We start from the raw sequence: 20,824 nt of genomic DNA on the forward strand, positions 1-20,824 counted from the left end.
CCGGCCCTGATGCTCTGTAAGTGGCCTGCGTTTGACAAATGTGTGGAGACCTGTAAAGGTGGTCACTACAACAGCCAGGGTTATAGTCTTTATTAGCGGTATGATGAGACATACCTTTCCCTCATCATCACTACCAGGGTCATTCAATGCCAAATCATCACAGCTTTCAACTGGACCGTCTCAGATTTTCATGAAGTATGGTAGGATGATAGACAGCATAAAGTAACTTACATATGTAAAATTTTAGCCCTCAGTGATGCACAGTGTTCATGCTACAGGGTTGCAAACATGACAAAAATTTAAAATATCTGCTTGAAAGGTCAATTAAAACAAATCATAACTTTGCTTCTAATTGTGATAGAACTTTTACGTTGGTCTTGTTTTCAAGCTAAGGGACCATAGTTTTCATAGAAAATAGTTTTATATTCAAATATTGACTTTTACATTTCAAGGGTCATATGATGTGACCTTTCACCTTGAATATCTAAAAAAGTGTATGTTTAACTTCTTTGTACATAAAGTATGTTATACACTTAAATACAATATTTGGTATAAGTTTCATTTTGGGAAGCCTTTGGAAACAGGAGTAAAAAAAATATTAAGTACAGCAGTTGAACCCTTCTTGCACTAACTATGGAACTGGCAAACTTTGTCTTGTAGTGTCTCTTTCTGTGTTCTAGGGATGGGCATCGGTGTGTTTTCACTTATCACTTTTGCCGTATGGCAAGGTGCTTCATCATACTGGAAAAGGCATTGTTAGTCACCAAACTGTTCTTGGATGGTTGGGAGAAGTTGCTCTTGGAGGATGTTTTAGTACCATTCTTTAATCATGGCTGTGTTCTTACTTATGCAAAATTGTGAGTGAGACAACTCCCTTGGCTGAGAAGCAACCCCACACATGAATGGTCTCAGGATGCTTTACTGTTGGCATGACACATGAGTGGATGACACATTGGGGTAGATGTAAGAAGCGCCATAGCGGTATCAGCGCACGTTATGTGCACTGATACCGCTTCTCCCCGATGTACGATCGGGGGGTTTGGCGGAGAATGATATAGCGCCCCTGTCATTATCGCTGCTGCTATCTACTAGATAGCACTAGATAGCCTGGGCAATGTATGAACGGTCAGTTCGTCTGACCGTTCCACCCGCTGTAGCCGTCGCTATCGACAGCTACAGCCTGGCGATGCCCTATCCCCATAGCAGGGACAGCCTTGTCCCTGCTGTGGTGGCTTCCGGCTCCAGGGCTGCACGCAGGGTCTCTCGATATTTGCGGGATCCCGCACATGCTCAGAGGAAGTGGCTGGGACTGAGACACAGCGCATCAGCACTAGGCTGATGCGCTGTGGTCTCTAGCGGGGGGAGTTAACGATGGAAAAAGAGGATATACTGCGCTCAGCTTGCATATAACAATATCTGTATATTGTGTGTTAGTAGAATAGTTGGGCTAATCTTGTTCCTACCTATATAGGGTGATAAGCAATAGGTATGTAAAATTATAATAAACCACTGTAAATCCTATAATGTAAAAGTCAATGTATTCCAACTATTCTACTAACACACAATATACAGATATTGTTATATGCAAGCTGAGTGCAGTATATCCTCTTTTTCCGTCACGACTTAGAGGATTCAGTCAGTTATCCCATACGGTAGCTCGCTTGCATCTCATACCCCCCCAAAAAAAAAAATTCTTGGTGCGCTAGTATTCTCCTGCTTTTCATATGGGGGAGTTAACGATCCCCCGCTTCGGCCGATGAGATGTTCATACATCTGATCGTTAGTGCTTCCTGTAAAGAGGCAAAGCAGGAAGCGATATAGCGGCACTTAACGTGCTGCTATAAATACATCTCCCCCATTGTGTCCTAACTCTCCCATACTGGCGCAAACACACATGGAGGCACCCTTGCTTGAAAACAAACTTTATTTAAAGCACAAAATTATTAAAAATATTGTATAAAATCACCTTCAGGCTTTGTGTATAAGGTCTATATGAAAAATAAATAAATTTCATGTTTGTACACAAACTTTGTTTGAGCCACAAACTTATTGAAAATTTTGCATAAAATGACCTGCAGGCTGTGTGTATAAGGTGTATATAAAACATAAAAGCATTCTGTGTTTAGATTTGGGTCCCATTCCCAAGATATTTCATTATCGTATGCAAATATTCCAAAATACGGAATAATCCAATATCCAAAATAACCCTAGTCCCAAGCATTTTGGATATGGGAGACTCAACCTGTAAAAAATATGGTAGCTCTCATTGGTTGTAATATTATTCCTACACATGACTAGTGTTTAAATTGAGACGGTAAAAAAAATTATTGCCAAAGCAAGGACCGCAAAGTATTTATATGTGGTGTTTCTAAAAAAGAAATAAAAAGCTAAAAATCACTTTTGCTTTGGTTGCACCTTTAAATTTCGATAAAAAATAACACACACTTCCTTAGACATTTTGGTTTAATATTATTTGATATTTTAGAATGAGTTAAACATTTAAGGTATAATTTGTGTGGGTATTACATAAAAGGGATCATATCAGTGGTATTGTAGTTTGAATGTGACAAACATAAAAAAATTACCTCAGAACAGGGGTGGGCAAACCCTCAGCAGCGAAGGGATTAACATCTTGTAACTGGAAGTTGAAGCTGTGAAAAACTCATTTCAACTTCAAATTAATTCTAAAAACATAGAATGGTGGTTGAATCAAATAGAAGTTTAAATATTTTTTAAACTGCTTTGGGCAAAAGTTTGCCGTCTTTAAACCAGGTAGGTTCACTAATTTTTTGTTTCATTAAATGGTTCAAGCTCCTAAAAATATTATTTTGGCCTTTGCCGTGTTAAGTTAAAAAAATCCATATTGTTTTAAACGTGTGCATTAACCCATTCATAAGGATTTATAACACCAGAAGTTAGGTCAAATATGTAATTTAGATGAATGCATGAAATGACTCTCAGTTGTTTCAGTCTACATTGTGATTAGTGCATACTTGCCAACTCTCCCTGATTGTTAGGGAGACTCCCTGAAATAGTAGCAATCTCCCTGACTCCCTGAAGAGTCTAGCAACCTCCCTGATTGCACCTTACCCCATTATATAAAAGACAAAAACAGAGATATATACATTTTAATGGGTTCATTAGTATAATTTCCCTGCATTGGTTATAAGGCACAATGATCCCTATAGCTACATGCATTTCCTGAAAAGTATCAGTGCGTCTTCATCAACACGTAGATCTTACTAACTGCTTTGGGGCTCATTTACATTTGGATGTAAATTAACTTTATGACGTTTGTGAGGAAATTAGATATGTATTAAAAATTTATTTGTAGCATCTCAGTCCTTGCAGCGATTAATTAACTTTTTAGCCCTTTTGTGTTCCCCTACGCATCCCCTAGTGTATATGTGATCATTCTCAGGACACACATTTCCATTAGCAGGTATATTATTTACTGTAAGAATGGCAGGAAATTTAATGTTTAGTACTGTCTAGCCCTTGATGTTTAGCCTTTGTTTAGCCCTTGTCCATATGTCTGTTTATTCATAACCAGTAGAGCAATGTGATACCTCACGGAACTTAAGATCCCCTGAGTTAATTATCACGTCCGCAGGGGACGTTCAGGATTTACTCCTCCTTCCGTTTGCCTGCTTTTGTGCCTTACTTGAATCTAGCAGACTGAACAGAACCAACACAGCAGGAGTTCGTCACGGAAGTAATATCTGGGGGAAGTAGGAGTTAAGGGACGCGCACCAATCAGGAAACTGCAAATCCTCAGGGTGGTCACAATATCGTGGGAAATTTGGAGATTTCAAAAGAGGTCACCAAAGGCAGCTGCGCATGTTAGTCGCTGACTTTGGCTAAGAGGTCTCGCTCTGCCAAGGTGCTAGTGGAACGCATCACCAGTTCTGTGTGGATTTATACTTTGGAAATTCTGCAAGGACCAATACGCTATTCACTGCTGTGTATTCTGTGATTAGCTTCTACTGTATGGTATCCGGGAAACGCTTGGTTGGACCTAGGGGCTATCACTGCTGCGTGATCTGTGATAGATTCTACGTGTGGGGTCCCGGAAATGCTTGAGGGGACTTATACGCTATTCACTGCGGTGTGATCAGTGATAGTTTTTACTATGGGGACTGAGGGTCTCTAGCTATTTTGTGGAATTGTACTGGGACTTTATACTCTACTGGGACTGCCTCTGTCCGGACTGCTACCTGTTTATTGCCTGTTCACTGTATTTACCGCTTGACCTGAAAAATTATCTATTTCTGGGTGCTGTGGAAAAATAAACCATCACTTTGGTTTCATCTGCTCGGTGTATGGGTGATTGAGAGAACCCAGTATCCTCACATTTGCGTTCTTCTCAGATGTAGCAGTGCACGTCCATTTTTAAGCTCACTCATATGTGCTGCTTTCACATTCTCCCTGAAATGCTTTTTCAAAAGTAGGCAAGTATGGATTAGTGCATTGTGTTGGATATATGAACATATGGATGGGATGTAGTTGGCTTCCTGACAGTCAGGTTGCCGGCAGTCAGAATCCTGGTTCCTGGAATCTTGATAACTGCAATCTGGATCCCGGCTCCAGGATCCTGACCACTGACATCCCGACGGTGAGTATTAGGGTTAGGTTTAGGGTAAGGCACTAAGGGGAGGGTTAGGCTGCAGGGTGGAGGGTCAGAATTAGGCTGCGGGACAGCACAGTTAGGATGTGGGAAAGGTGGGTTAGGGTAAGTGTTACCTACTAAATTTTGTTGGGTTTCTGATTGTTTGATGCCACTGTTGGTATTCTGACCTTCGGCATCCTGACTGCCAGGATATCGTTTGCGACCCCATATGGTCAGATAGTTTCCATTCCTCTAAATGCCCCATCATAATTTTTTTTGTAAGTTAACTACCATAATACTTATAATCGGTTAGTAAAAATGCCCTCATGTACCTCCCATTATTTTCTAGGGACAGATAGAAGTAGGTACTCCTATCTATTTACACACTTCCAGCTTCTTTATGGTTATCATTTAGAGCCAAAACCTCCTCTGTGTAAATGGAGAATAAGTTACAAACACAACAAGAAAGTCATTAATTGCATATTGTAGCATTATAGGCTATTGCTTAATTAGAAGGTCAATTATTTTGCTTTATTTTCTTGCTCAATGAATGCGGCCATATCTATTACAGGCTTGTGTTCTGCGTATACCAAGAATACGCTGATAAATTATCTGTAGGCAATAGATTCTCTGTTCTCTGCAGGAAAGAAGTAGCATCAAATTGATATTTTAATGGTTACTTGAATTGATTTTACTTTGCAGTCTAAAAACTACTTCATCAGACGTATGGTAATGTACAAAAATTGGAACAGCTAATTTTTTTTGTAGGCCTTGGTTTTGTGCTCAAGTACCTTCATGTGAGCAACTAATTGACCTACTTGAGCTAACATAGTACAATCCTTAATCATGGCTTGTTGGGAACACAAGAAATGCTTGAGAAAACTGCCTCAGGACTACAGATTCTCAACCATCTTCTCAAGTATGCCCAGAACAATAGATTTTGAGGCTTATTTGAAATATTCACTGGTGAGTTCATGTAATTTACTGGATCAGTAATGATATTCAGTCCTCTCATTTGAATAAAACCTGAACGCATGATATGTTAAAGGATCTTGAGGAGGAGGTTGGTGACCTATATACTATAGGCACTGTACTTTATGGCAGTGGAGCTGTCCTGTAGTGAGAGTGAAAATCATGCTGGGCAATTAATACATGACAACATGTTATAGAGAATAAATTAAGCACAAAAATCAAATAAATGTTTTATAGTTCTTTTGTATAATACCTTGCTCCATCTTCTTGGACCTGTGACCATTTCCATCATTACTTCTACTGTGTGTGTATCTGGGTGTTGGGTCTCAATCCCCTCCGCAAATCATTGCTCGTCTAAACAAAGTTACTATGCGCTGTTGTACTTGAAAACATAAAACAAAAATGGGCTGCATGGCTCTGTCCCCTAACCAACACCATTTCTAAACAGCCCGGGGTGGTTTTCATTACAAGACGGATACCTACAGCCTACCCAACCCTATTGTGTGGTCCATGAGGTAATCAACAGGATTGCCAATTCCTGGAATCATCCCAATATAATAATAGATGTCCCATTATATCAAAAGTTAAAATATATATACAGGTAACACATAATTTTGTTTTATTATAAATTTATGCAATTCAAATTGAAACACTTTATGAACAGTAACTGCCTATCTATATTGTTGCAGTATCCTCTTGTCTCTGTACAGAAATAGATTGGCCTTCAGGGTTAATGGCATCAACACACAGCTGTAGGTGCCACCATTAATGGATCTAGTTTAAGTGAAAGTCAAGATATTCACTGAGAGGTAGGATCCAATTTATTCAGTCCATGACCTCCTGCTTTCTTGAAATCTGTGTTCACGATGTGCGTTTGATTCAACATGCTGGAGCCACCAGCAACATGGTGATTGTCTACCACCCCAAATCACTGAATGCTGAAGGGCTGGGTAGGTCAAACACTTTGAACACAATAACATGTAGTAGGAGTGAATAAGGGACGCTGCCTGTAACCAGGGAAATGTTCAAGGAAAAATACTTATCTTTCGATGTGTAAGATAGTGTTTTTCCTTGTATTGTTGACACTCTACTTGCTGTCTTTCTTAAAGTTCATCCATCCAGGATTGTTCATATGTATATGAAAATAGACATAATACAAAGAAAAATATGTAGTTTCCTCCTGTAAAATCAACTTTCTATAATTGAAAATCAATGTACTAGGGCTCTATTGTACTCCTAGGAAATAGATGCATTGGAAATGTAAACGTAATTTCCTCTACGAGAAAATAGGTATTCAAATATTACCACTTATGGGGGAATAAGACGCACCTCACTTAAGGTGTCCCTTTATAAAGGGAGTTTGATCCCGAAACGCATTGGTCCTGGAGGCTTTAGAGGATAGGTACCCTGCATTGACATTGGGGAATAGAGGTATGTTTTTTTTTTACATTACCATCTTTGTGATTTTACTGGAGCCAGCACCTTTACAAGACCTTTTTTTATGCACATACCTCTTTCCATTGTCTGGAGTTTTGTTCCTATTCTATTACACATTGTTACAATTTTTTGTACAATAGAGCCCTAGTACATTCATTTTCAATTACACTGCACAACAATGAAAATGTTTCCGATGTGAAAATAGTTACTTCTAATTGATTTCAGCATGCAAAGAATGAATATGACATTTAAAACTCTGTTAGCTCTGAGTTCTGAGATATAGCCCATTTATGATGGTGTAGGGGTATTCCTAGTGAAGTGGGCAGAATGGAGAGAATCTTGCCAGCAATCTGCGTTCCGCGCAGAGGGGGCGGGGCCTAATGACCCAATTAAATGAATCAGTTATTTGTCCCCTCCCCTATTCAAATATATGCGATTCATGGGATTACCCACACAAGATAACTGTGGTGCACTGAGTGACAAGCATAGTGAGCGATTCCACCAAGACATTTCAGCAATGGAACAAAGATATCAGGGTAGGTGACTCACTACTGTTGGACAGTGACAAGAGATGCCCCAGAAGAGGAGTACAAGTGACAAGCAAAGAGAAAGCACCCCCATGAATAGGCCACTATATTAGATAGTACTTTCGTATGCGTTATGTTTGTTTCGTTTTGTGTTCCTATTTGTGATTGATTGAATTAAAACAACTGTTATTTATTTTCTATCAAGAAAATATCAGATTATTTTAACATAGCTTTTCACTATGACTATATTACTAATGTACATACAGTACAAGTACAAGTAGTGTAGCTCAAAAAATAGAGCTAGTAAAAACATTCTGAAATCATTTTAGTTTTTCTTGACCTCAAATTAGTAATGTATGAATATTTTTAGAAATAAACAAATTAAAAGTATTAATTTGTTGTACAGTGTTATAGAAAGTTGATTTTACTGGAGGAAACGACACATTTTTCTTTGTATTATGTCTATTTTCATATACATATGAACAATTCTGGATGGATGAACAATAAGAAAGAGAGCAAGTAGAGTGTCAACGATACAAGGAAAACACTATCTTATACATTGAAAGATAAGTATTTTTCCTTGAGCATTTCCCTGGTTACACCTGCAGACAGCGCCCCTTATTCACTCCTACTACATGCTATTCTGAATTTTTCATAAACGTAGTGGGATAGGTTTTTTTGGTGTGGGTTGCTCACAATGGGGTCAATTCAATTAAGTGCGAGTTTGTTTAATGAAATGCACGATTCACCATAATTGTGAATCTGCGTTCAGCATTGCACTTGCGTGCAATGCTGAATTAGCCCCATTGACCCCAATGAGGAGTTGTTTTTTCTTTATAATGTAACATCACAGAATATTTTGTTAATCAGTGCAAGAATTTAATGATCTGAAAAAAATAAAATATGAAAGGTGCCACAGAGCGTACCTTTTTTTATCATTACAGAATGTTGTAAGAGCAGAAAACACTAGGGCAAATAGTGATGAGATGGGTACACACGATGTTTACCGAACAATGGATCAACATATCGTATCCTGGGAACACATTACAACGATGTAATGTACAACAGAATGATCCCTCGTTCCGTCCTTCATTAACATGCATGGACCCACAAGTGATATCGTCCGGTTTGATGTGCAGCACATTAACCTGACGACACCACATACGCTTCGGAAACGTTCATATCGTGTATACACACTGAACGATATGTCGTTACGATTTGGCCAGTGCAAGGAAATTGCATACACATATAAAGACTGTTCCTTTCCTTTCCAACGCTGACAAATACAATAAAATGGCCACATAATGGATTTAGAAGAAAGAATATGTGTAATTCTAGCTAATGTAGACTAGACTGTAGACATAATTTCACATCAAACTCTGTAAGTCTGCAGTTCTCTTTTTCCAGGTCACAATACAGACAAATGCAGAGGTATTATTCATTTCTATTCTTCTAGGTAAGAGCGGGCTAATGATATTATTCTGTTCCCATGTGTACACACAGCTTGTGAGCTCCATGACCTATTTAGTGATTGTTTGTTATTTTTGTCTGAATCTGAGCTTTCAAATCTTTTTGACCTTCATCTTTATTTTCATTGTTAACGAGATCTTCACGGGATTTGAAAAAACACAAACTGTCTTGATTAGAAAACCTCACAAGATGCTAACTAAAATATCTTAATTATGGAATGCTGACTTGAATGATTGCATACTTGTTCCGAGAGATTATATATAGTTACACTAATGGATGTAGTCATAATCATGGCTGTCAGGATGCTGGCACCAGAATCCCGATACCAGTCAGAATCCAGGCAACGGCATCCCGAAGGTAAGTATTGGGGTTAGGGGCAGGGTTAGGCACTAGCGGGAAGGGTTAGGCACTAGCGGGGATTGGTAGGTTACAGGGGGTTACGTTTAGACACTGGGGGAGGGGGTTAGGGTACAGGTAGGGAGGGTTAGAGGTAGGGAGAGGGAAGGGTTAGGATACTGACAGGTGTCTGTATCCTAACCCTGACGGGATGCCGGCATCGAGATTCTGACCGCCGGTATCCCGTACCCAACCCATAGTAACATAGTGTTCCCTCTAGCTCCGGCGGGAGGCAGGGCGCCGGAGCTAGAGAGGGCATGTCCGTGCGCGCGCCGAAGGCGCTCGCGGTCATCGAAAAGGGTGTGTGTCTATAAGACGCGTCCCCTCTTCATCACTCTTGGAGGCGTGCCCGGCACTTACGGACACGCCGGGCAGCCCCCAAGCCCTGCAGACAGGGAGAATAGATGCCGGGCGCTATTCTCTGGCGGTGACCGGGTCACCGCACATTTCTTCACCCGTGGGACAATGCGACCCGCGGGTGAAGACGGTTCCCGCAGGCAGTTAGTTATATCATTTAATATAGAAGTCGGTATCTGGCTGCGGATGATCTTATCACTCACCGCATGATTGCCCTCCCCCCCCCCAGATCTGACCCCTGGCTAAGCACACAGCGCCACATTTTGTAAACTTTTTTTGTGGGTGTTGACACCCCCCCAGGACCTAATCTCGACGTCCCTAATCACACCACTTCACCTCTTCTAATGATAGCAGATCTGCTCATGGGCATACTTTTAACAGGATTTTTTCAGTATTGAGTTCTGACAGATTTGGTATCGAAATACAACATGAAACTTACTATTTTTCTTTATTTGAAAGTGCCTTGTAGGCTGGTTCTGGTCAGTGAGTGAAGTGTAACTATTTGGTAGCCACACTTCTGTGCAGTCTACCTGACGCATACAGTGCCTGATTCTAAACACTAGAAGAAAAAAGGCCTGAAGCGGAATTAACACTAGACTATGTGAAAATTAGGCTTATAGATGAACAGCAGTGTGGAAAGGAAATCTTACATTTCAACATGGATACTAACACTGGAATGCCCTTTAAAGCAGCCTATATAAAGTCAAACAATAAGGAAATAAGAGCTTAATTTAAATGTGAAGAAAGACTGATCAATATGAAAAGCAGAGCAACAGAGAAAATTTTCAAAGCTTCCAAGCAGAAAAGTAAAACCACACTCACTGACACATGGGGAGTGGAACTTTTAAATTAACAGAGGGCAATCTGTCCCATTGCTGGTGCATAAATTCAGGAGCAACAAGTCACGTTATAGAAGCATCGTCTCAGAACTTGACCTGCCTCACTAAGAAATAATCTATCTTGCAGATGGAAGTAGGATTGATGCTCAAGGCATTGGACGTGGGCTACTCATATGCTTCAGTACAAACAGGAACAATCTGGCAGTACCAGTAACGTATGTACTGGTGTTCCCAGCTTGGAAGGTGGACTCATGTCTGTAAGACACATGGAGCATGAAGGGCTCATCAAATTCCAACAAGTGTATTATCCTGAATGGAAGAAAGGTGATAGCCAGAGCCAAACTGGTTGAACATCTGTAGTGACTCAATGAGACAAAAAAAGCAGTGACACTAAGCACCTACAGTCACATTAATGGTATATTACACATTGATTCCAGAAAAGAATACAAATACCATGCTTTTTTATTTCCCTTTTATACCACATAGAAAATAGGAAAATTTGCTTTTGAAAAAAAAAATACCAACCTTAAAATGGATCCAACTGTTCAAACAAAGGGCCTGATTCAAAAACGGATGCAATACTGATATTTACACAGAACAAACGATTGTTTGCAAAACCGCATGTGCAAACGCTGCACTGCACATGCACAGCGATTGTTTTGTGACTGTCATATAGAGGAACCATTCACAAAGTGAATGACAGGTAGTCAGAGTTTGGGAGTGGTAATGGAGGGGGGAGGGATAGAAGAACGCAGGCGTGTCTGACCGTTTAAATGCCATTTTGTGGATGTGCATAAATTAGTCATTGCGATCTCCTGTGCAGCATGAGAGCTGTCTGTGTGTCAGGAGAGCTGCAGTATTTGTGGCTGGTCATACTTGTCCCATATGCATCATGGCTGCCTGATGTGTGTCAATCCTACTGATGTTTACGTTGTTGTACGTCGTCAGAGAAGGCGGCAGCAGTGGGCGTCCCTATGCTTGGCTGTGCTTCTGAAGGCATTAGCATATTTTAGCAACTGCGGTCTGGGAGAGAATGCAGTTGCGATTGCATTATCGTCCATCTCTGAATCAGGCCCAGAGTTTGTAAATCAGGGTAATATATATACTGTTAGGTCATATCACAAACATTTTTGTACCGTAGGGGTTAATAGGGAAAGCAGTTCACTTAATAAACAAGGGAACATTGGGTGTCCTGTTATAAACTTTTATTCTTCCTGTGGGAACAGTTCTCTGCAATCCAGACAGCTTCCTGCTACATCTGCTCTTTTTGGAATTCATCCAAATACAGACAGGTTGAATAACATTGTCAAAAAATGTTTATGCAAATAGTCAATGATTTTATGTTAAAACTAGCAATTTTGGCACAAATGTTGCCTGGCGTAATCAATATTGGTGTAATAGTTGTGATGTTATTTTGTGGTAATTATGGTTACCTTCATCCAAAGTCAAACTCTTTTATGAAGTCTGTGTCATAGTTATCTACGCTCTGAGATTGTCTGGGAGACTGCTGAATTTCGTGGAGCTCTCGGACTCCTGAGAGAGTAAATCAACCTCCTGGATTTCACCACTTGGAATATATATTTTAAGATTAAGAAGGATGAGCCCCACTCCACAAAGTCAAAAAGAAATTACCTTCTCCACACCGGTCCTGATTATACATTAGACAGAAAACAATAATTGTTACTAATTTAAGTTCATCTATCTCACAAATGATACAGCATAAAAAGTTGAGGCACTCCTGTTAGCAAGGGGGAGTCCCTTTTTTCAAACTGTGCCTTCATCATTGTTATTGCCTGGTCAGGGGCATAACCAGAGGTATGGGGGCTGTACAGCAAACTTTCTGCGGCGCCCCCATAGGTCTAGCTATGCCCCGCCCTGCAGCCCCGCACTCCTTACCTCTTGAGCCCGGCGCACCAGTCAATTTCTCCTCACTGTAGCTGGGAGGAGGCGTGGCCGTGGTCTGGGGCTCCACGCCTCCTCCCAGCATCTCTTAGTGAGAGATGTATCAGAGGAGGGGGGCCCGCAGCTCTGACGATCCGTGCAGCAAACTGCTTCCTAGTCACAGGCTGCAGTGTACCTGTGACTAAAAAGTAGTTTGCTGCACGGATCATCAGTGGCTTCTCTTCTTGTAATGTCGCTGATGTGAGCTGTGTGTAGGGGGAGGTGGGCACTGGAGGTGCTGTGGGCTCCATAGCAACCGCACCCTCTGCACACACGGTAGTTACGCGCCTGTGTCTGGTGTTCAGTGTGATCACCAGGGAAACTCTTCTGCACTACCAAATATCATGGAGTCCAGTGATGTGGGAAGATCTCCCCCCGGGCCGGCTCGAGGCATGCTCATCCAGTGCGGTTGAACATGGGCGCCACCCCATAGAGGGCGCACCCCTACCAGCCATTTTCAGCGGGACAGTTCAGTTTTTTGACCACTAGCCCGCTGTTCCACCCTTGCGACGAAGTGTCCTGCAAGTGGTCGGGATGTTGGGCACCTCACCGCAGCAGCTGTGTAGCGGTGCCGGCCCCTGGGAACAAGATGGCATCCATTCAGTGCAGGGAGAGAGCTGGGGGCAGCCCAGCTACTGATGTAGTGCTGGGCTTGCCCCCAGCCTGGCATTAAATGGAAGGCGTGTCATACGGACATGCCCCCAAATAACGTAATTTAGGGGCATGGCCTATGTTAATTAGGCCACACCCCTTTTTGGCCATGCGAGAATAGTGTGTAGGGGTCCATCGATGTACAGGGTGCGGCTAGTGCTTGAGCCGGCCCTAATCTCCCCCCAACCCCAAATGATGGTGCCCTTTAGTAGCTATTATCTGGTAACCTCCTGTGCTCACCAAACAATAGTACTCTGCACTATGGAAAAAATGTTTTTCATATGGGCATGAGGGTACTATCAGCCCCATAGTTATACCTGGTACACATGTGTTTACCTACTCTTGAATAAGGGGAGTCTCTTCATTTAAATGATGTGGCCCCTTAGCAACTATTACCTGGTGATCACCTGTGGTCACCAAACAAATGTCACCACACGCTATGGAAATATGACAGATGGAGAGAGCACATTGGCCCTGATTCAGAGCCGGACGCTCTGACCAGAGCGCTCGCTCTGAATCAGGGCCCACCTCCATAAATATGGAGCGTCCTCCTGGACGCTCGTATAGCTGTGGGTCACCACCCACAGCATATACGAGCGTGCAGGATGATGGTCGCGATGGTCTTGACCATCGCGACCATCGCCACTGCGAGCAGAAGCCTGCGGTTGAGTTTCTCAACCACAAGGCCAGGAGTGATTTTGGCTCTATCAGAGCCAAAATCACTCCCACTGACATCACTAGTGATGTCAGTGGGGCCGGCTTCTGACGGTAGGCGTTCCCTTGGGAACGCCTCCGTCTGGGAGGCACGCCCACCAAAGGGGGCATGCTGTCAATCAACATCGACAGCACGCCCCCTTTGATCAGACACTACGAGCGAAGGAAAGTCCTTCGCTCGTCGCGTCCCGCGCATGCGCACGATGGAGCTCCCTCCGTCGTGCACATGCGCAGTGCAGACCATCGACTCACTTGCGACAGCCGCTCGCGAGTGGGTCTGAATCAGGGCCATTGTGCCCTATCTCCCCTATACTGGCCCAAACACAGATGGGGCACCTCTATATTAAAGAGCAGTGTCCCCTCTTTCAAATAATTTGCCCCTTAATAGTTATTATCTCGTGATCACCAGACAAGGGTACACAAAAAAAACATTTTCCACAGAAGGGGAGGATCTAAAGTCCAGATCTCCCCATCTTGCATCAAATAAAAAAGGTGTTCCATCATTTCATGCTGTAGATTCTCCTGTTTAAAAAATGGTGCCTTGTTGTACTACCTCACTGTTCCCACACATTACGCCTGATTGAGTTGCCTACAATCCGCACCCACAATTCTTTTAGCTTCTGCGCATGCGTGAACATTTCTTAAAACCCTGAAGGCACAAGTATGAAACAGAGTGTACACACAAAGATACCGGACATACGCTATTAGAAAGGAAATGGAAAAGTGATGGGCGTTCCTGGACAGTGACTAGAAGGTAGCTAGAAGTAAATGCAAAAAAATCAGTCTCATGGGCGTGTTATGGGAGTGTCGTGGGCGTGTCTGTGAAAGCAACTGGGTTACCAGGCGCACAGCCGCAGTCCAGAGTCAGGCGGTGAAACTGCACCTGCCATTGGGCTGGGGCAAGCATCGATGGTACTAGCAATGATGCGCCGATGTTGGCATCTATAGAATTACGCCAGGGATGGACTAATATCAGCATTTGCACATTATTGCATTCACGACTCAGGCATCAAACGCAAGAGTGGAGCAGAAGGGTCTATCTCTAAACCAGGCCCATTGTAAGCATTTAAATTGAGACAGTGAAAATTATCAAAAAAAAAATATGCATCATCATTTCCAGCTCACATTGTTTATTAAATATACCCTTTTTCTGTATATGGAAAGGTGGACTAATATTAATGCAGAAGCAGGAATCGCAAAGTATGTCTTTGTGTTAAAAACTTTTCATTCACTATTCAATTTCAATAAAACTACTTTTTGGGGGCATTTTGGTTGCATTTTATTTTGACTAATGCTATTTTTTGAGACAGCAGTGTGGGGGGTGCGGGCCGCACTAGGTGACACCATCCAAAGGGGGTGACACCAAAATAGAGCTGCTTGGCTATTCTGTCCCCAAGTGGCAAGCAGCGGTGATGTAGAGAGGCAGGGTCCATCTCTCTCTCCTCACTGACTGATCCTGGGAGAAGGTGGCCATGTCTCCTCCCAGTATCAGTCAATGAGGAGAGCCAGAGGCGGAGTCGACAGGGAGGACGCGACCAAAGAGGAGGGGTGCGGTCACTGAGCAGGCAACAGGTAAGTCAAGGAGAGGGGAGTGAGACGCGGGGGGGGGGGGACAGTGTGGGGCCGCGGACCTAGGCCTGGCATCGTACAGTAGGTACAGGGGGAGCGCCGGGCCCTGGGTCGGTCCGGGCCGCATAGCAGCCGCACCCCCTGCACCTACGGTACTTACGCCTATGCTCAAGCTAGTATTGAATAAAACATTTCCTAGGCATCCAAGACTATAGTTGCACTCTTACAACTTCAGGAAGATGTTTATTATACCTGATTGGGCTAACCGCAGGGTCGTCTTAACAGCAGTGTAGGCCCTTGGCAAAGCAATGCACTCCTGTGTCCTGGGGTCCCTACCCACCCATTCATGGGAATAAAAATGTAAACAGTAAATAAAATTAAACAAATGGGAATAATTAGTGGTGTTATTGTAACAGATGGTAATATTGCTTTTTTTGCATAAGACTGTCAGCCCGTCACATCAGCAGCACTGCGTGAGTCACTGCCAGGGCTGCCAAGAGAAATCTTGTACCACGGTACAGCAATTGTCCAGGGCTCCCCCTAAAGGGGGTGTGAACACAGCATATTGGAGGCACACCCACAAGTAATAAGTATCCCTCATATATCTACTGCAGTCTCCCACTTTTGCTTGCAAAAGCATCCCCCATAGGTTTCTATGGGGGCTGCTTTTTGCCCGAATTTACCAAGTTCAGGAATTTGATGCGTTCAGGAGCTGGGCCCTGGTAGCTAATGCCATCTCCGTTGTAGTCTATGGGCTGAATTTTGCAAAAAGTACGGGAGAGGGATCTGTAGGATCCCTCCTCTGCACTCACGCACATGTGGTCAGCAGACTGCCCAGCTCCCGAAGGGTTTGCAATCCTTCATTACTTACACATCGCAGGGATGAGCCCCTGTCCTTGTAAGTGTATTTTAATGTATTTGAGCGAATCAGAATTTCTTATTGCCACGAATAGCGATGATAAGAAATTATAATGATCGGCTCTGAGACTCTATAATTAATAATATGCCTAAAAATAACAAACAGAAAAATATTTGTATGTTCCTGTTTACGAGGGAAGCAAGCATTTCCTTACAAAAACAATAGGGATCGTCACAAGTAAATGCAGATGAGACAATGCAGTTTTTTCATGGCCATTCCACAAAATATGTTTTATGCAGCATCCAGGAGCACAGGCAGGGGCATTTTAAGAGAGGAGGGGGACCTTGTGCAGTCTCCATCCGTGGCACTCTCTTCTCTATCCTGCGTCCGGTAGTGCACTGAGCACAGCAGTAGACTCTGGACACTACTCTGCGCCAGAGTCTACTGCGCATGTGCAGGTCACCGGGGACATTTCCCTGGTGATTTCCCTACTGCGCATGTACAAAACGCAGAGAAAATGGCTGCGATACCACCGCCGACGCGGGACTCTGAAGAGTAAGTATTGTGTAATTGGGTGCAGGGTGTGATGTGTACACCGCACACCCTGCGCCCATTATAGATACGCCCTTGACTACAGGTTTAATAACATAGAAACATCCAGATTAGCAGAGCCAGGTATCCAACTTATAGGCAGCTAAAAGACACCAGTAATGTCATATAGAAATCACTGCTGTCCATTTGAACTATCTGGGTACACACTAAACGATGTGTATCCAGCGCAATATCGCGAGCAGCGGGACCTGACAGGGGTGCCGACATCGGCATGTGCATACACGGCAGGGGTGCGGCATGGCCCCTGCTGACAATATCACCTGTCGGATCTGCATGACGATGTCACGACGCGCGGGAACGGATCGGACGACATATCGTCTAGTGTGTACCCAGCATTACTTAATTAGAAAGTATTGGGAGGGGTTATGTCTTCTAGCAGAGAGAGATGTACCGTGTGTGGTACTAGCGACAGGAGAGGTGTATTGGAAGCTGGGAGGGAGGGAGAGGGGCTAGTGCCTGGAGGCAGGGGAGAGGTAGGTGGGTAGTAGGATGGTGTATGAAGATAGGTAGGTTGTGTGTCCCCTCTGTTTAAAGACAGGGTGGGGCAGGTAGGAGGTGTCTGCAGGCGGGACACACACACCGGTCCTCACATTATTAGCTAGCAGCACAGACAGTAAGTATTAGTAATGGCACTGACCTCGTCTGTATGTATAATGCTGGGGTCTCCTCTTTTTGCTGCCTGGGACTATTGGAGAGATGTGAGGTACTCAGGGAAAGGGAGAGGGACCCTACCTCATGCCCACACTTTGCTCAGGGGAAGAATCTCGATATCGGCAGTGGCTCTTAGCCATCGATGGTACAAATATTCAACATCGGCCATATGCCATCCATGATTTTGAGTCATTGATGGTCGATGGCCATCCCTATATGAGTGTCATTGTGTGGCTGCAGCAGGACACAGGGTGAGTGGCTCCAGAAACCTGTGCTGATAAATCAAGTAAGCAGAGGGGCCATAGTTGACCGCGCCACAGGAATGAAGAATATCAGTATACCCCACTCTACATGCACCTCCCAGCCTTAGGGCCTGGAGAAAAGAAAACAGACTCTTCAGATGATAATGTCATCATTTCATAAGCTCAGTAGCTCTGCAGCGGTGCAGTGGCTGTGTGGTACGCACTGCAGTAAATGTCACTAACAAGGAGGAAGGAAGAAACACACCAGATAACTCCCCTCCTACCCACCCACACGGCCGCTGGAAAATTATATGAAACACTTTGAAATTAATGTAAAAAACCCCCAAAACTTGCAACATTTACTGGTGTGCTTCAGGCCACTTGTATGCCTGACCCCTGGTGAATAGTACCCGCTCCTCCCCTCCAACCCCCCTCCCAGCTCTCCCTCTCTGCACGCTACTACCATACCTGCCCGATATAAGGGACATTTTTTATGTTTGGGCTAAGTGGCCAGTGCCCGTGGGAGGTGGGGGACTACCAGCCGAAACGGGACCCTAGTATCGTGGTGCCTCTGGGCAACTGCCAAGTTAGCCAATGCATAAAGACGGCCCTGGCTAATGGCACCTCTCTTCAAGAACTCTTAGGTACAAAGGTACAAGGCCAGAAATATGTGGGCATAGATAGTCCATTAGAGAGTAGGTGTAATGTGATAGCTAATACATACAGAAAGTGTTTGAGAACTGCTGAACCACAATTGTTTTTTAAATTCTATAATATTGTACATTTAACCCTCTTCGAAGGAGCGTTTTAAGTAGAATGTTGAGTTTAGTGATTAGCTATAACAGCCATATTTGGTTTTTATTTTAGTAGAGCCGTAGGCATTACCAATATTATTTTAATGGAGTGATTTCCACAGTGGTCATGATCTAAAAGCATCTAAATGTAAATTAAATAGTACCAAGGAGTGATCATGCATCCCTTGGAGTGAATGAATGGTCATTAGCATCTTAGGCAGAAGCATTTATATAATTAGTACTCGGTTTCTACATGTCAAATACATGTACAGAAAATACTGTAGGGTCAGAGCAGAAATGGCTGACTCCACAGCTACTAAGGACTGCTGTTGAAGAGACAAACGGAAGCTTCCCAAATACAGATATACAATACACGATAATCTCCGCCAATGACTTTAATGTATATAAATGTAACTCTGCGTAAACTCTGTGTAAATACCTTAAATGTGGATAAGTAATACCCTGTATGACAAGGACTTTGTCTGTCCAATGGACAACCTCCTGCTCCACTACAATAGTTTAGTTGAAAAATGTATTGTATTTTAAATTAAACAGTATACTAATTACTCAGGCTTGTTAGAGGTGCCTGGGTCAGCTGCTAAGAGTTACATTGTCCCCCTGTGAAGTCGCCGGCACCCCCTGTCCGGCAGCGAGGAGGAAGGGAACTTGAGGGTTGGGGTCATGTGCACTCAGGAGGAAGTCTCTCGCCATAGGTAATGGCTGCTGTGGATGGGGCTATGTAATCTGCAGGAGGTGGGTGTTTCATGTTGATGATGCACATTGCATTAGTAGGAATGGGCTGTGTAAGCCAAAACAACTGAAGCAAAAGTGTCCAGCTGCTACAATATAGAAAAATAATAGTGAGAATGGTTATAGTGCTGCAGTGTGTATGTATGCATGTATGTGTGTGTGTATATATATATATATATATATATATATATATAGCGCCATATCTATATATATATATATATATATATATATATATAGAGAGAGAGAGAGAGAGAGAGAGAGAGAGAGAGAGAGAGAGAGAGAGAGAGACAGTGTTTGTGTGTGGTATGTAGGTGTGTGTATATATATATATATATATGTGTATGATCACATACAACATCATTCTCTATCTTGTATTTTGAGAAATTTGTATAACAGTTCCCATTAATGCCTTCTACATTGAATTGGGGTCTATGTACTGTACTAAGCTTTGGAGAGAGATACAGTGGTGGATGGAGATAAAGTACCAACCAATCAGCTTCTAACTGTCATTTCTAAACACAGCCTGTAAGGTGACAGTTAGGAGCTGATTGGTTGGTACTTTATATCCATCCACTTTATCTCTCAACTGACTATAGGGTCTTTGTACGAAGTCTTTATGTTCAAAGTGCATGCAAATAGTTTTTTAATAAAATGAACTTTGGATAGGACTGTTTTTGTGTGGTTAAGCACACTTTCTTTACATTAAACAATGCAATGTGTACATCCAGTCAGTGAGCATGGGGCATGTGTGACACAGCCAGTTAATCAGTAACTGCTTTATAGAGAGATTCCTCTATAGCAGTTTGCCACAAGGTCTGTGACCACAGAGTGAATGACGTTGATATGGTTTTAAAGTCAGAGCTGATGTACTTATCTAGAAACTGCTAAGTGTATTTGCCTGTGTGTGTTGGTGCGATTAGCCTGCAGTTATACACCAAAGCTGTGCCTCTGCAGGAAAGTCTTACAGGACCTGCTTTTGGAAATGAATTCTCAGCTTTAACATGTGACTTCCTATGTCTGCAAACTAGGTAACTCCAAGGGACTTCCTTTGTTAAATCAGCTGTGTCTCCAGAGATGTAATTCCCAGCTAATTCTCAGCCTGTCTCGTCCTGTGGCACATTTAGACTAGCATTGTTTACAGTCTATTTATAATTATTTTTCTGATTCCAGCATGCAAGGATTTGCTGACCGCTGCTCGTGATGGCAAGCTGAACACATTTGTACAGATCTCGGTGGCACAGCCAGCAGACCAGACATTAACCAGATATGCTAACACTGAAATAGTAGAGGTGAGTGGTTTTTTTCTGCTTATCGCTGTACTTAGTAAAGTTGCTCAGACAAGTTCCTACACATTTGTGCAGCATGATTTTAGCTATAACTATTTCAGGGCTTACACATTCTGCATGTATTTTCATGACAAGCATATTTCTGTAG

General features: G+C 42.9%; 1 protein-coding gene across 6 annotated transcripts in view; it reads left to right on the forward strand.

Moving 5' to 3' along the window:
- The window catches only part of INPP4B (inositol polyphosphate-4-phosphatase type II B), an 813,539-nt gene that overhangs the window by 192,280 nt on the left and 600,435 nt on the right, over positions 1-20,824 (forward strand). For all 6 annotated transcript variants that reach the window (XR_015869683.1, XR_015869684.1, XM_088445787.1 and 3 more), the window contains one exon: positions 20,561-20,679. Coding sequence is in view for 4 of the 6 variants with exons in the window: in XM_088445787.1 (XP_088301913.1) it covers positions 20,561-20,679 (119 nt within the window). In the remaining 2 variants the exon portion in view is untranslated. The remainder of the gene's footprint in view (positions 1-20,560; positions 20,680-20,824) is intronic.

Source organism: Taudactylus pleione, unplaced genomic scaffold, assembly GCF_031769625.1.
Source record: "Taudactylus pleione unplaced genomic scaffold, aTauple2 ptg000389l, whole genome shotgun sequence".
Taxonomy (NCBI): domain Eukaryota; kingdom Metazoa; phylum Chordata; class Amphibia; order Anura; family Myobatrachidae; genus Taudactylus; species Taudactylus pleione.